The sequence below is a fragment of the Rhodamnia argentea genome, chromosome 6 (genome assembly GCF_020921035.1).
Source record: "Rhodamnia argentea isolate NSW1041297 chromosome 6, ASM2092103v1, whole genome shotgun sequence".
Classification (NCBI taxonomy): Eukaryota; Viridiplantae; Streptophyta; class Magnoliopsida; order Myrtales; family Myrtaceae; genus Rhodamnia; species Rhodamnia argentea.
Window position 1 is genome coordinate 15,545,391 of NC_063155.1, and position 17,427 is coordinate 15,562,817.

Genomic DNA, 17,427 nt, shown 5'->3' on the forward strand with positions numbered 1-17,427 from the left:
AATTTTGTTTTTTTTTTCCTTCTTTTTCTTCTTCTTCCTCTAGCCAACAGTGAGCGGCTTGGGAGATGTTCGATGCTAATCTTGTCCTCACAATGTCCATCACGAGCTGCTTCAAAATTTACCAATGTCCTCACAATGAACGAAATCCACCTCGCCGGGAGCGGGCCGAGACTCGACCTTGCCGAGCCTCACAATGGTGCGGCCTTGTGCAATCACGATAAGACGAGCCTCGCCCAACCATGACGAAGCCTGGCGACAACAAACAAAATACACCCATGAGAAAAAAAAAACAGAAAACACAAAGTAAATGAGGGAAGGAGTACAGATCTGCGGGTTTTTTTTTTTCTCTTGATTTTTCCTAGAAGGACTTTACCTTGTTAAGATGCTGAAATGGGTTTTACAGTTGTTGGCCGAGGAAGAAGATGAAGTGGGGAAATATAAAAGAAAATAAAAACAAAAAGAAAAAAAATGAAAAACAAAATAATTTTTTTAAAAAATATTAAAATATTGTATATCGGGACAGCCGGCATCGGTCGGCGTCCACATCAGCACCTGCCGGCCTAGTGGTAGCCATGCGCCGGTTTGGGCCCGAAACCGGCCCGTTGACCAACCGTAATTGCTCCATTGACTAGGCTTGCCGGTTTCGGTTCCTAAAAATCTAGAACCAGCGGTTTCGGGCCGATTCCAAACCGGCTTATAGGACCAACGGCTAAAAAAAAAAACATAATTGAAATTCGGAAAAGAGCTGTTCGGCTCTTTCCCAACCGTTGCAAGCAATGGCTCCACCCTCCCTCCCCACATTTATTTTTTTCTTTTTTCCTAATTTATTAAAACTATCCTAAATCTTTATAAATACCCCTTTCCATCTTTCATTTTTTTCTTACAATTTCTCTCAATTCTCTAAAATTCTCTCAATTCTCTCAATCTCGGCTCAATTCTCTCAAATTTCTGAATCTACTTTTCCCTCAATTTTCTAAAAAAATGGCAAGTGGAAGCAGAGTTGGTGATAGAGGAAAGAGCCCGATTTCGATGGGGGAATCCGATTATCCTCATAAATATGTCCTCATGATTTTGCATAATTGGTAGACGAAAATGATAATATCAACGTTATTCCCAATGTCAAGCACGTCCCAACGCAAGAAAGTCTTCATCCTCCTACCAGTGTCGAAGAAATATCAATAACAAAAGAGTTGGAACGAGATGGTACATCGGACATATAGGAACACTTCACAAAGGAACATTTAGGCAAAAACAAGTATCGGGTAAAATGTAAATATTGTGGAACAACATACTAATTTACAAGTGGAGGCAGCTATGGAACATTTAAATGGCATCTAAGGTCGAAATATGCAATGCAAGTGGGGATCGACACAAGCCAACAACAAATTTTCAGGTATGACAATCCTAGTACTTCTCCTTTATTTCGTTACAATGAAAAAGTTTATAAAGAATAATTAGCTAGATTTGCTGCCATTGAATGTTTACCATTGAATTTTGGTGAAAATTTTGGTTTTAATTATTTTATAAACACTGCATGTACTCCGCAAGCACAATCTGTTTCGAGAAATATGCTTAAACGCCAACTTATTTGGGCTTTATAAAAAAGGAAAAACAGATTTGAAACGTTTTTTTATGAATTTTGATGGACGTGCACATATAGGTAACGACATTTGGATTGATTCTTGTCAAACTCATTCTTATATGTGTATCACATGTCATTGGATAGGTGACGATTAGAACATTCAAAAATGAGTTATTGCATTTCGAGTTTTTGATGATAGTCATACGGCCAATAATATTTATAGAGCAATTAGGCAAGTTTTAGAAGAATATGATTTGATTTATAAATTTTTTTCAGTTGGTTTTGATAATGCCGTGACAAATACCGCTTCCATTCCCGATTTAGAAATGATTTGTAAACCCACTTTTGGTGGACAATTTTTTCACATTAGATGTGCTTGCCATGTTTTAAATTTATGTGTACAAGATGGTTTACGAACTCTTGATGCTTTTCTTAGCCTAATAAAGAGAACAATTCAATTTTTCTCGAAACATCCCTAAATTATGAGAAAATGGGACAGATTTTGTAAAGCAAATAAAAGAAAACCAAAAAAAATTTCAAAAGATGTTCCGACTAGTTGGAATTTTACCTACGAGTTGCTTAATCAATCTTTTCCATATAAAAATTTATTATATACGTTTATTTCAAATAATATTTTTGAAACTAATTTATTTCCACAAGAGTGGGATATTTGCAAAAAAAAAAAATAGTTTTTTTAAAAGTTTTTAACGATACAACTTATACTTTATCCGGTATTTATTATCATATTATGTATTTATTTTTAATAGAGTATATTAATATTACTGGTGTTTTTGAAAAATATGAAAAAGATGATCAATTAGCTTCGATTATTATAGCAATGCGAACAAAATGGCTACATTGTTATACCAACATCCCTCTTATTTATTTGATTGCTTTTGTTTTCGATCAACGTACCAAATTAGATGGTTTATGTGATTATCTGAATATGTATTATGAATGTTTACATTTGAATACAGTGGTAAATGTTAGAGCAATACAAGCAACGGTTAAAAACGCAATAGTAGAATTGTATAATGAATTTTGTAGTAGATATAATCTAGTAGGTGATAGTGGATCTTCCCAAAATAGTAACGTATAAAGCGTGGACCTAGGTAGAATTAATAGAGGATACAAAATATAGATGAGTAGGCAAAAAAGACAAAAGGGAGCAATATGTAATGTTTCTGAAATAGAGACCTATTTAACCATTTCTTTTGAGTTTGGTGATTTCGAAGGCGGCACATATTTCAAAATTCTAGAGTGGTAGAAGAGGTATTCAACCCAATTCCTAACTCTCGCTCTCATCGTAAAATAGGTTTTAGCAACTCATTGTTCAACAGTTGCGGTTGAACAAACATTTAGCGTTGGAGGTAATATTTTGGACGACCAACGTTCAAGATTACATCTGGATTCGGTGGAGGCTCAAGCTTGTGTCAATGATTGGACAAAGGCTAAACATCGACAACAAGAGATGGATCGCAACAATGAAGTCGATTTCTTCAATAATGATGGAGATACCACCGTCACGGGTACCGGAATAGGTAGCGACGATTGACGATGAGGTAAGTTGGGGTTATCAAAGGTACAAGAACTACATGAGCTTTGATTCTTCTACCCCCAAGAAGATATGTAAACGCTTAATGATAATTCATTAAGTTCAAGTCTCTTCCCCCTCCCCTTTTTTATCCCCCAAAATTTGATTACAATATACAATTTGATTGTAATTTATATTTGGTAATTTATTATTTCATTATTTTTTTATTTCATAATTCATTGAAACCGGAACTGGAATCGGCGGTTCCATTTCCGATTTTGAACTAAAATCGGCCCTTGAATCGGCTCGGAATCGCCGGTTCAAAATCAGAACCTTAACCGACCCTTAAGGTTCTGGTTCCGGTTCACAAGTGGCCACGAACCGGAACCGCTAGTTAATGAATCGGAATCGGCCGGTTTCGAGCCGTGGCCACCACTAGGCCAACCAAATTTAGTCGAATGACTGAATTGTCATAATTGCAAAAGCTTTAAAATTGAATCGGCAAAAAAAAAAAAAAGTTTAGGACTGAATTGACACAATTACAATAGATTTAAGACTTTTTTGATAATTTTCCCGATGAAAGAGGGACAACAAGGTGGAGGCAAACTGTTCCCTGATGGTCGCATCAAACGAGACCTTCCAACTTGCTCTTGCTTATCCAAGAAACTAGGATGATTTCAGACATTTCTTAGTGCAAATCTCCACTTTGACGAACAAATTTAAAAAATCAGCAAGATTAGCTCCTAAAAATATACTCAAGACCGAGCATATTGAGAGGATAATTGTCCACAAAGTCATAAATTTATTGTATGACGGCCAATTCGTTCATAAACCTTTCAACTGTGCTAATATAGTCCTAAATCGCCTGACGATTTTCCAATTTAGTTCAAACCTTTCAATTGTGCCAATTTAGTCCTAAATATTTTGATGATTTTTTGATATAGTCATAAACCTTTTGATAATTTGTCAATTTAGTAATTTTTGCCAATATAGGTTTAGGACTAAATTGATAAAATTTCAAAAGGTTTAGGACTAAATTGAAAAATACTTCGAAAGAATTAGGACTAAATTGACACAATCGAAATGTTTATGACTAAATTGATACAATTGAAAGGCTTAGGACTGAATTGGCCGCCTTACAATAGGTTCAGGACTTTTTGGATAATTTTCCTCATATTGAGCCTATCAAACAGTTGTGCTTTAATAGTAACTATGGTTGTGCGAAACTAAATGAGACGAAACGATTCCTGAAAGCATGGATGGTTCTAATAACAAACCTAGGTCATCGATGAGCCCTCCGCCCCGTGAAACAAGCTGGCCGCCTCACTCTACTAATCTTCGTCCGATCGATCAGAGGACGCCGAACGGCCAGTCTCTCACTAATCCTTTCAAGCCATGTCCACAGCATTTACGATCTTTACTAGTCACTAACTGGCAAGGATTCAATATATAATCAATGCGCGGGGGTTGCAAGTCAAACGACGCTCGACGACACCCAGAAGGATAAGGCTTTCATGCAAGTACGATACAACGTTTTTTTGCAGGGAAGGTGTATCTCAAAATATGAATGGAATACGGTGGATGAACGACGACAGACGAAATAGAGGACAACATAAAGAAATGGAGACTTCCTGTGATCCGGTAGAGGGAAAAATTATCCAAAAAATCTTAAACTCATTGTACTTTTCCCAATTCAACGATAAACCTTTTAATTTTGCCAATTGAGTTCTAAATCTTTTTACGTTTTGCCAATTGAGTCCTTCTAGTCAATTTTGGCAAAAAATCGCTTATGTGGACGTTGGATGTCCTCCGTGGCACTATTGACGTTGAAGTTGACTAGTTTCAATAATATTTTGATTTTTTTGAGAATTTTTCTTTTCTTTGTTGTTTTTCTTACAATTGTGGACCATTGCCAGCCACGGGCGAGGGCTTCGCGGCCCTCGTCGGCCCCAAGCAAGGGCCTCGACGTCCACACCGGCCACAGGAGGGTGTCGGATTGTTGTCGAGATCCGGGCGAGGGTCGACATCCTCACCTGCCCGAGTGAGGGCGTTGCAGCCCCCATCGGCCAATAGGCGAGGGCGTTGACCCACGCTTGGATCTCAACGAGAGTCTAGCGCCCTCGCCTAGACCAGGTGAAGATCTTTGGATAGACACAATTGACAAATTAAAAGGTGTAGATTGAATTAGCAAAAGTAAAATAAGTTTAGGATTTTTTGAACAATTTTTCCAAATAGAGAGGGGATAGATTAGATTATCATATCCGTATACATGTACATGAGAGTACGCATTCGTATACAATTACATACACTTATACATTATGCATAAATCGTCTTGTCAATATCTAGTGCAGTAGGTTATCCTATTTCAAATTAGTTTTCGTCTCACGAGAAATCTCAAAACGGTACCCTCGATCTAAATCTACTCTCCGCTTAAATGCATACGTGTCAACATGCGCATATTGTCCATGTCGAATCTGTCATTTGCCAGGTGTGCTGACACATTTGCATTTTAGCGGGATGTTGGACAAAATGCTCATAGAGGATAGACTCGGATCGAGAATTCTGGTTTGGCTTTTCTTGTGAGATGGAAAATTTATTTAGGGCAAGTGTACGCGTCGTACCAATTGAAGGTATTTTGTAAGACGAAAACTAGTCATTAGGTACCGGCTTATAATTTTTCATAAGGCTGAAAATTAATTTGAATTAAATGCGTCATGAAGCATTAGTTTATGAATTTGAATATGTGTATATGTATTTATTGAGATTCATGGGACCAAGTAGGAATCCATCTGCTTTCGATTGTTCAATTTCACAGCACCTGCAGACCATGCTTTCTGCTTCCCTGCAACCTGCACATGCGTCTGACACGCCAGGACACCCAGATATTGTTAACAAACACATCCCAAATTTTGGTTTGTCTGGTTGCGGCCCCCCACGCCACAGCATTAAATTATTTTATCTGTTTTTTATTCATCGTGTGCCAAGTTACAATGAGCAAGCAGCCTCACAAATATATACAAATTTAGATTCTATTTATTTCGCAAAATTTTTTTTTTTTTAAAACGATCGCATGTAGTGTATGAAATAAATAGTCAATAAAATTGCCTAAACATTCTTGAGACGATAAAAAAAATTCGTCCATTTATTTTATAAATAATACAATCGATTATTTTTAAGAAAATATTTTCAATATCATTCATTATTCGCGAAACAAACAGAGCTTTAGTGGAGATAGCATTTAAGAATTCTTCTCTGATGAGCCTACCATGCTTAAGTCGAGTGACAGTGAATGGATTGCAAGTTGATAATTTGGTTTTAATGGGGACTTCCATCTAAGTTGATTAGGGTTTACTTTTTATAGCTTGAAATGTCATTTTTGACTCGCTTCCTCATATGCGACGGGGGCGACGACGATAAGCTGGATGATGATGGAAGTGTTTACCCAAAGTTAGCTGCATTCGTGCTCATCAATTAGTATACAACGGCCTTGTGACTTTGAAAGCTGGAAGCCAAGATAATGTATTTAATTAAGAGTCTGATGGCTGACACAATTGATTTTAAAATGGGGAGCATCTGCTGCTCTAACTTCCCGGCATTATTCTCAACTAATTGAAATGTCCTATTGTTATGAGTACTTTTTGGTACTTACTAAGTATATTTAATTTAGAATAGTTCGTATAGAAAGAACCCGTTAAAGAGTGTCGTAAGACCGGCAATTTACACATTGGAAAAACGCGTATCTGTAGTTAAAATATGTGAGTTTTTCCGAAATGCATTATTGCTCGATTTTCATGGTGTATTGACACGTGTTATTACTAATTTTTAGTAAGTTTAGCTAGTGCTCTTGAGGCACTCGTTAGTAAGACCCGTTTCAGAAATATTGAAACATGATAAAAGTTAATGCTCTTGAGGCAATATTATCGTAAGGCATGATTTTTTTCATACAATGAGATTGGCTTGATTTTTCGGGTAGCAATTCAAATATAGCTTACAATTCTTTCTTCTCCTACTTATACAGTTTGTGGTTTCATATGGGTTTGGTGGCCCATGGATCAACTTAGAGGGCCAGCCCACATGGGTCTAAAGGCACTTTGGGGTTGGCAAAAGACATCGGCCTATATATTAGGCCACACTTTCTTCATTGATTGCTTCTAGCGACTTGCTTCAACTTAGGGCTTGTCGATTAAAAAAAAAAAGGAAAAAAACTTAGGGCTAGGTTTTTTTATCTCATAGGTCAAGTATATTCAACCTTAATTTGAGATCTTCATAGGCCATCGACCTCTCAAGTTCTCAACCCGTAGAAGAGCCTCAAGCTCAAAGGAGGGAGGGAGGACTGCACTAGGGAGGGCGGAGGACGGCGATGACAAGAATGTAGTTGCAAAGGCACTACGACGACAACAAGGCTTTGGTAGAGGCAGAACAAAGAAGGAAGGGAGAGAAACTACTAGGTTCTAGGTGATTAATCCATACATGGTGGAAAAATTATTGAAAAAGTCATAAATTACTGTATTTGTGCCAATAGGGCGTGAAGGCCCTCGTTGACTGCCGAATAGGGCGCGAAGGCCTCACCTATGGCTGTGGTGGCCTAGCAGGGCCTTTGTGCCACATCAATCACAAGCGAGGGCACGAATGTCGTCGCCAAATTTGGTAGAGGCCTTCGTGGCCGGCAAGGGTGGTGAGGCCTTGTGGTGGGTGAGGATTGCCGGAGACCCTCGCCGGCCACTAAGAAAGAAAAAAGCAAAGAAAATAAAAAATAAAAAAATAAAAATACATGCAAAATTCAAATGAATTAAAAAATTAGTATATATTAAAAAATGTCTATGTTAGAGCCAACCGTGCCATTTAAGACAATCCGTATTCACGTCAAGAATTTCTGATCAAAATTGACTGGAATGACCCCAATCAGCAAATTATCAAAAGATTTAGAACTCAATTAATAAAATTGAAAGATTTATGATTGAATTGGCACAAGTGCAATAGATTTAGAACTTTTTTAGTATTTTTCCCCACACATATCAAACAGTCCAATAACCGAGTACCAGAGATGGTACTAAAGAGAGGAGTACATAAATATGATTGTGCGGATATCATTGATAGTTCAATCTACCATCCATCTTTTTAGCATAAGCGTCCATGTGGAATTAGGATTTATCACAAAGATGAGTTTCGATTGGCCTCCATACAATCAAGCCTTTGATTTTAGTGGCCAATGAACCTAGAGAAAAGAGGGGAGCCACAAGGGAAGAGAGAGAGAGAGAGAGAGAGGTGCAACCAGGAGGATGATGATGGCGGGCATGCGATCATAGAGGCATCATGATGACAGGCAAAATGGTGATAAGAGGCAAAATGGAGAAGCCAAATAGAGAGTGAGATGTCCTAGGTTTTCCTGAAGTCGGTGACGGGTTGACAAGTGGGGCACGCCTTGCGCCTCAATGAATGGGTGCCAGTGTTCGGCTACTTGTATCGTCCATGGATTAACTCAGTTAGCTCATTAGAGGTATTATCCGCTTTGACCTATCTCAAATTGAAAAGCGTAATTTTGTTTTTTGGCGCACATGTAAGTACTTACCCAAATGATCACCCATTCTAGTAGTGCTCTCATTTGAAAGAACTTGATGTTGGAGTTCCAACACTAAACATCGCCGTTAGGGCAAAATACGTCAATTTACTCATCCGTGGTATTGTCTGCTTTGACATTTCTCAAGTTGGGACTCGTAGTTATGATCTTTGCCACATATGTAAGCAGTTGCCCAAGTGATCGACCATTCTAGTAGTGTTCGAGCACTTGATGTATGGTTTCCAATACTAAGAATTGTCGTTAAGGTAAAATGCATCTCTTGTTAATTAATTTAAGTTTCAAATACAAATTTTAGGTTCGCTCTACACCTATGCTTGTCGTCCTAGAAACTTGTCGGAAGCTGCTCCCTGTTCGAGCTCTCTTGCCTTGTCGATTACTCCCCACACTTGTTGGACCTGGTCATCACATTACTAGTAGGTAATAACTGGCCCTTTGCTTCCCTCACAGGCACATTGCTATTCGGGTATCCTTGGCGGAATTGTCCTTCCCCAATAACAAGCGATGTGGTGGTAGAGGCAAAATGTGGGAAAATTACAAAAAAAAAAAAAAAAAAATCTAAACCTAAATTGTGTCAATTCAATTCTAAACTTTTTTTTTTGGTCAATTTAGTACTAAACCTTTTGTATTTGTACTAATTTAGTCCATTTGGCCAACCGATACTAACGTGAATAATTTTTAATAACAAGTCAATATTATTTTCTTTTTTCCAAAAAAAATTCTAAACTTAAATTGGGACAATTGCAACAGGTTACGACTAAATTGGCAAAAAAAAAAAAAAATATTTTATGAGTCAATTGGCACAATTTAATAGGTTTAGGACTTTTTTGGTAATTTCCCTATCAAAATGTAGAAGGAAAAGAGAGTGAGAATGTGCCAGGGGTTTTTTCGGATTAAGTGACTAATTGGTTGGCAGAGTTCGCTTCATAAATTGCTGAACGAGATGGATATTAGTAGGAGATAATTGGCCCAGGAAAAATAAAAAAAACCCTAAATTTATTGTATTTATGCTTATTTAGTCCTAAACACTTTAATATTGTCAATTTAGTCTTAAATATTTTGATAATTTGCCAATGTAATCTATCAAGTGAATTTTGATTGGAAATCGCTGATGTGCATGTCAGCGTTCAACATAGCATTGTCGGCGCTAAATTGAATAATTTTTGCATTTTTTTGAATTTTTTTTATTATTTTCTTTGTTGTCTTTACTGTGGCTAGCAAGGGCATGATGACCCTCATCGGCCATTGGACAAGGGCCTACATGCCCTCGCCAGTTGCTAGAGAGGGTTGGGACGAGGCCTTCGCCCAATCCTCTCTAGCCAAGACGAATAAGAAAGAGAAAAATAGAACAAAGGAAAAGAAAATCAATTTTTTTTTTAAAAAAATCATCAACGTCAGCGTTGGCTATGCCATATAGGACCGGTACATAAGCATTTTCTATTATTTGTCGTTTTCTGTTGAAATCTTACTAGATTTCTTGAATTAGTAATTGATAGCAACTTATTATCATTTGTTGGTGTACGGTGATGATTGCCATTCCAATGATATGAAATATATACAATTGTAACCATTGTGTGCGGAAAATAGAGGCATGACTATTACTTAAATGTCATGTGATCTACCTTTAAAGGCACACCTACATAAATACATAGCAATCGATAAATACGTTAATATCTAATAAAGCGGCAATGGTGATTCCTTAATTTAGTAACTCTCATTTTTTGGGTATCATGATTGCATATATAGTATAAAAGCATAGGCATGATCATAACTGTCACGTGAATGCAGTCATGTGATATTAGATACATGTCGCAATCTGTTACTAAGATCGCAATCTGTTACTATGATCCTCTTGAATAATAGAGATGATTATTGACTGACTATACTACGCGCCAACACCGACATATATCTCCTCGAAAATCACTAATCACTAGCATAGAGCCCTTCGTTTTCTATAGATACATTAAATCCTCGTAATATGCCTAAAAATCCCAGCCCCTTCACACCATTTTGCCTGCCATTTCAGAAGAGTCCAGAGAATATCCACGGAAGTGGAGCTGATCATGTGAAGGCTCAAGTAAGGCAACTCAATTGACAAAATACCCACCATTTTTAGACCAGGCAATTAATGCCTAAGGAATGGCCAGACCAGACCACTAGTTCTGTGACATTCTCCACTGCTATAGATGACCCTAGCCCCTTTGAGCAACACCCACAATCACAGCCAAAGGTTCCCATGTTTCCTAAGCATTCTTCCCTTCTGTGCTTCTCTTGATTTCTTTGCCTAATCATCTTGCGTTCTGTGCTCTCTCTTGTTTTTCAGCCGTGACGAGAAGGAAGGTGAAGCTCGAGTACATAACCAATGACGCCTCGAGAAGGGTGGCATTCAAGAAGAGCAAGAAGGGCCTCATGAAGAAGGTGAGCGAGCTGAGCACCCTGTGCGGCATCAACGCTTGCACCATTGTCTACAGCCCCTACGACCGTCAGCCAGATCTATGGCCATCTTCCCCAGTGGCCGTCCAGCGCACGTCTCAAGGTTTAAGGAGATGTCGGACATGGAGCAGAGCAAGAAGATGGTGAGCCACGAGGCTTACCTGATGCAGCGGATCGCTAAGGCGAACAAACAGCTCAAGAAGCATGGAAAGGACAACCGTGGGAGGGAGGTGACCAGAGACATGTTCAATGCCTTGGCTAGCACATTCACCGGCACCGCCCCAGTTTGGCCAAGCAAGAGGGTGATGGATCTCCAAGACCTTGGGTGGGTGGTTGATGACTATGCTAAGGACGTCGTCAAAAGGTCCGACAGCCTCAAGGAGGTCTTGGGGATCGGGGTCGGTGAAGTTGCGGCACCCCCACCACTGCCGCCAGATGTGCCATTGGAGGGATTTGCTGAGACTGAAAATGTGGGGCAAGTGGAAGCGGACAATGGCATGCAAAGGGAACAATGGTTCGTGGATCTGGGGAATCGCCAAGAGCCCAATGTGCCATTCGCTGGGAATGAGCTGATGCTGCTTTCATTTGGTGGCAACATCAATAACAACAATAGTAATAATCCCCAAAATGTTGTTTGGCCAAACAACAACAATAAGAATCCCCAAAACGTTGTTTAGCCCGACCACGATCCCTTTTTATCTTGAGAGGAGAGGGGGATAGGGTTTGCTGTCCTTGGATTGCTCAAGGAATGATCTGAACATCTAGGGTTTATAAATAAATTCGTGAGTTTTTCAGCATTATTGCATGATTATCTTTTGATGCGGATGTCATTAGTAATACGTTTCTAGATCGATTGGATCAACACAAATCTAATCGGAAGGCGAAACGGTCTTGCAGCTAGAACCGGCGGATCAGGTCGACGACGTCGGATTGAGCTCAAATTCGGTAGGCTGAAGCGAAACGGCGTCTTGATCAATACTCACCGCCTTCGGCCGTGACTAACGATGAATTTTGGCCGTTCGAGAATGTCTAGATGGGTTTTCCTATTTTTTTTAGTATTTTTCAGGCTTAATTTTATTTCAGTGGCACTTTTGTAATTTTCCGTTTTTTTTGATATTTTGTTTCCTAATTGGACTAGGGTTAGGATAACACCCTATAAAAGGTGTTTATCACGTTTTTTGAAGGACATCATCAATAATATTCACATAATTTTCGAGATTTCTCTCTTTTAGCAAGGGTTTTCTTGCGTTATTCGCCGAACGTTGCGTCAGGTGGTATCAGAGCCTATGGCGACCGGCGGTGGTCTTCGTGACGATGTTCGAGACACTGGAGCCCCAATCCTTGGGGACGACGCGCTGCAACGTTTGGAGCAGCGTTTAATGGAACGCATAGATCAACGATTTGATCAAGGCCTTCGTCGTTTCGAAGAGCGATTTGACGAGATAGCGGATCGATTCGAGGGTCTCGGCGTTGATGTGAATCGGAATCGGCGACAAGGCAGAAGGCCGGGTGCAGATTTTGCTCGCGGTGACCCTGTCGATAGGCCTGTTCCTGTTCGCAGGCGGGATAATCCTCTTTATTCAGAGAGTTCGGAAGAAGCGGAGACCGAAGTTTCGGATGAAGAACGTGATGATTATGCAAACCGGAACAATTATGGAGGAAATCGAAGGGGACGTTACAACGATCGTGGAAGAAGAGACGGCAGGCGACGCTATGACGATCGTGAAGGTAACGACTTTAAACTAAAAGTCGATATCCCTTTTTTAATGGAGGTCTGGGAATAGAGGAATTTCTGGATTGGGTTGCTGATATAGATAAATTCTTCGATTATATGGAAACCCCTAGTGAGAAAAAGGTGCGATTAGTAGCCTGTAGATTGAAGGGGGATGCGTCCGCATGGTGGGAGAGATTGCAGCATAGGAGAGAGAGAGAAGGAAAAGAGCGAGTTCGAACTTGGCGGAGGATGAGAAGATTGCTCAAGCGGGAGTTCCTTCCTCCCGATTATGAGCAGATCATGTTCCAGCAATATCAACGTTGCCGGCAAGGTAATCGGTCCGTACATGAGTACACGGCAGAATTTATGAGGTTGGCGGAGCGGAATAACCTGTCGGAGACGGAGGGACAACAGGTGGCCGGATATCTCGATGGGTTGAAGCCCTTCATCCGAGATAAGATTGGAGTACATTTTTTGCGGAATCTGTCTCAAGCGAAGAACATGGCGATGAAGGCAGAGATGATGCAGCAAGAACGAGGAAAGAGGGGCTACGAGAACTATAGAGGTAGCGGCTCAAACAGTTCAGTAGAGAAAAGCGGCTTCAACAATCGCTATAACACGGAGCGGAGTCGAGATGATAAGGCGATGGAGAAGCGCCCTATGAACGAGGCGAGGGATAAGGGAACGCAAGCGCAGAAATCTGCGAACCCAAATCCTTACGCTAAACCAGCGGGGATAAAGTGCTACAGGTGTAATCAACCTGGGCACAAATCTAATGAATGCCCTCAGAGAAAGACAGTTAATGTGGCAGCAAGGGAAGAGGAGGAAGATGAATATTGTTGTGAACCGGATGGCGACGAGGATGATTTTGAAGAAGAGGAAGAGGAGGTGAATTGTGTTGTGCGCAGGATGATGTTAGCCCTAAAACAGGAGGATGATTCGCAGCGACATCGGTTATTCCGAACCGGATGTACCATTCTGGGAAAAATCTTCGCTGTGGTCATTGACAGTGGGAGCATGGAGAACATTATCGGGAAAGAGGCAGTGAAGAAGCTAGGCATACCCGTGGAGAAGCATCCTAACCCATACACGTTAGGATGGATTAAATCTGGAGCAGACAGCATTCGGGTGATCGAGCGATGTAAAATTCCATTCTCCATTGGTAAATATCATGATGAATTGTATTGTGATGTGGTAGACATGGATGTATGTCACGTGTTATTTGGGAGGCCATGGCAATTTGATATAGATGCTCAGCATTCGGGGAGGAGCAATCAGTATAATCTTGTGAAGGATGGTGTGAAGTATACATTGCTGCCCCTAAAGAACAAAAGCAAACAGGTTGCTGGAAGTAATTTCCTTACCCTTACAAGGAAATTTGACTCTGAAATTAAGGAGACTAGGGAAATTCATGTTTTGATAGTGAAGCAGGCAATTGAGGCAGAGGCCGAACAACAAGTAGAGGAGCAACCTGAATCAATTAGACCTTTATTGAAGGAATTTAGCGAGTTGATGCCCGAGGAGATTCCAGACGGGTTGCCTCCTATGCGCGATATTCAGCACCATATAGACTTAATTCCTGGTGCTAGTCTGCCTAATCTACCGCACTACAGGATGAGTCCAAAAGAGAGCGATATTCTAAAGGAGAAGGTGGAAGAGTTGCTGCGAAAGGGGCATATTCAGAATAGTATGAGCCCATGTGCTGTTCCCGCCCTATTAACTCCTAAGAAAGATGGGAGTTGGAGGATGTGTGTAGATAGCAGAGCCATCAACAAGATAACTGTGGGCTACAAGTTTCCTATTCCAAGATTAGATGACATGCTGGATAGGTTACACAGCGCTAAATGGTTTTCGAAGCTGGATTTGAAGAACGGATATCATCAGATTCGTATTCGGCCTGGCGATGAGTGGAAAACAGCTTTCAAGACAAAAGAGGGGCTGTACGAGTGGTTGGTGATGCCGTTTGGGCTTTCTAATGCTCCAAGCACTTTCATGAGGCTTATGAATCAGGTTTTGAAATCTTTTATTGGCAAATTTGTCGTAGTTTATTTTGATGATATCCTGATTTATAGTAGAACCGAGGAGGAGCATTTGATGCATTTGAGGGAGGTGTTGACAGCTTTGCAGATCAATAAGCTGTATGTAAATCTTAAGAAGTGCGGTTTTCTGACTAATAAGTTGTTATTCTTGGGATTTATTATTACCGCTGAGGGAATAAAGGTGGATGAGGCGAAAGTTAGAGCAATAAGAGAGTGGCCAGCTCCTAAAACCGTTTCTGAAGTTAGGAGTTTCCATGGGTTGGCTACCTTTTATAGGCGTTTTATTAAAAATTTCAGTACTATTGCGGCCCCAATTACAGAGTGTATGAAGAAAGGTAAATTTGTATGGGGGGAGGAAGCCGAGAGTAGTTTCGCTGCTCTGAAGGAAAAGTTATGTACCGCGCCTGTTCTGGCTTTACCCGATTTTGATAAACTGTTTAAAGTGGACTGTGATGCTAGTGGAGTGGGCATAGGAGCTGTTTTATCTCAAGAGCGCAAACCAATTTGCTATTTCGGTGAGAAGCTTAGCGACGCGAGACAGAAGTGGAGTACTTATGACAAAGAATTTTATTCTGTCGTAAGGGCGTTGAAGACCTGGGAGCATTATCTGATTGGAAAAGAATTCGTGCTATATTCTGATCATGAAGCTTTGAAGTATCCGAATAGTCAGAAGAGAATTAGCAAAGACATGCACGCGCGTTGGTGTCAATTCTTGCAAAAATTTCCTTTCAGATTACAACACAAGTCGGGTGTGCAGAATGTAGTAGCCGATGCGTTGAGCGTAAGGGCTGGCTTGTCGATTACGTTAAGCCAAGACATTTCGGGATTCGAGCAACTGAAAGACTGTTATGCAGGCGATGATGACTTTGGACAGATTTGGGGGTCATGTGCTGCTGGGCAACCTGTGCAAGAATTCTATGCCATGGATGGTTATTCGATGCGAGGTAATCAGCTTTGCCTTCCTCGGACCTCATTACGAGAGAAGGTAATTCGTGATTTACATGAAGGAGGTTTAGCTGCACATCTAGGACGTGACAAAACTATTGCTGCCGTTAGGGAGCGATTTTACCGGCCCCGGTTGCGTAGAGACGTCAGCAGGTACGTGCAAAAATGTTATGTTTGTCAAACCGCTAAGGGGCAATCTAAGAATACAGGTCTATACATGCCTTTACTTGTTCCCGACAATATATGGGAAGATCTGTCTATGGATTTTGTGCTTGGTTTGCCACGAACCCAAAGGGGCGTAGATTCTGTTTTTGTTGTGGTAGACAGATTTTCCAAGATGGCACACTTCATTCCTTGTAGGAAAACGTCTGATGCGGTAAGTGTGGCCAGATTATTTTTCAAAGAAGTGGTTCGCTTGCATGGAGTGCCTAAATCTATTACTTCTGATAGAGACAGTAAGTTTCCGGGGCACTTTTGGAGGACTTTGTGGAAGCTCTTTGACGCTTCTTTAAATTTTAGTAGCACAAAGCACACCCGTGGATCGATGGTCAGACAGAGGTGGTCAATAGAACTCTGGGCAATTTGATTCGAAGCATCCGTGGAGACAAGCCGAAACTGTGGGATATTGCTTTATCTCAAGCGTAGTTTGCTTATAATAATGCAGTCCATAGCTCTATTGGCAGATCGCCTTTTTCTGTTGTTTATACAAAAGCGCCTCAGCATACTCTAGATTTGATACAGTTGCCTAAGCAAACAGACAAGAGTGTTGCGGCGGATCATATGGCTAAACAGATTGTGGAAGTGCATCATGAAGTCGGGCAGAAGCTGGAGGAAGCTAATAAGAAGTATAAGGCAGCCGCAGATAAGCACAAGCGAAAGCAGGTGTTTGAGGTAGGTGATCGGGTCATGGTGTTTCTTCGTAAGGAGCGGTTACCTACTGGATCTTACAACAAATTGCAGCAGAAGAAGTATGGGCCTTTTTTGTCAAGTAGAAGAATCAATGATAATGCTTATGTCATAGACCTTCCACATAGCATGGGCATATCCAACACTTTTAATGTTGCTGATTTGTCGCCATTTCATGAGTCAACCGAGCCGATGTATCCGGATTCTGATTCTAACTCGAGGACGAGTTTTTCTCAAGTAGAGGACCCGACGCGGCGTTCGGCGAATAACGCAAGAAAACCCTTGCTAAAAGAGAGAAATCTCGAAAATTATGTGAATATTATTGATGATGTCCTTCAAAAAACGTGATAAACACCTTTTATAGGGTGTTATCCTAACCCTAGTCCAATTAGGAAACAAAATATCAAAAAAAACGGAAAATTACAAAAGTGCCACCGAAATAAAATTAAGCCTGAAAAATACTAAAAAAAATAGGAAAACCCATCTAGACATTCTCGAACGGCCAAAATTCATCGTTAGTCACGGCCAAAGGCGGTGAGTATTGATCAAGACGCCGTTTCGCTTCAGCCTACCGAATTTGAGCTCAATCCGACGTCGTCGACCCGATCCGCCGGTTCTAGCTGCAGCACCGTTTCGCCTTCCGATTAGATTTGTGTTGATCCAATCGATCTAGAAACGTATTACTAATGACATCCGCAT

General features: G+C 40.5%; 1 protein-coding gene across 1 annotated transcript; it reads left to right on the forward strand.

Annotated features, from left to right (window-relative positions):
* Nucleotides 1–10,669: 10,669 nt before the first annotated feature.
* LOC115728867 (agamous-like MADS-box protein AGL80) lies at nucleotides 10,670–11,801 on the forward strand. Its single transcript, XM_030659282.2, has 4 exons — nucleotides 10,670–10,768; nucleotides 10,878–10,929; nucleotides 11,015–11,109; nucleotides 11,163–11,801. Exons 1-4 carry the CDS (start codon nucleotides 10,670–10,672, stop codon nucleotides 11,799–11,801), a joined length of 885 nt encoding a protein of 294 aa, XP_030515142.2.
* Nucleotides 11,802–17,427: the final 5,626 nt, after the last annotated feature.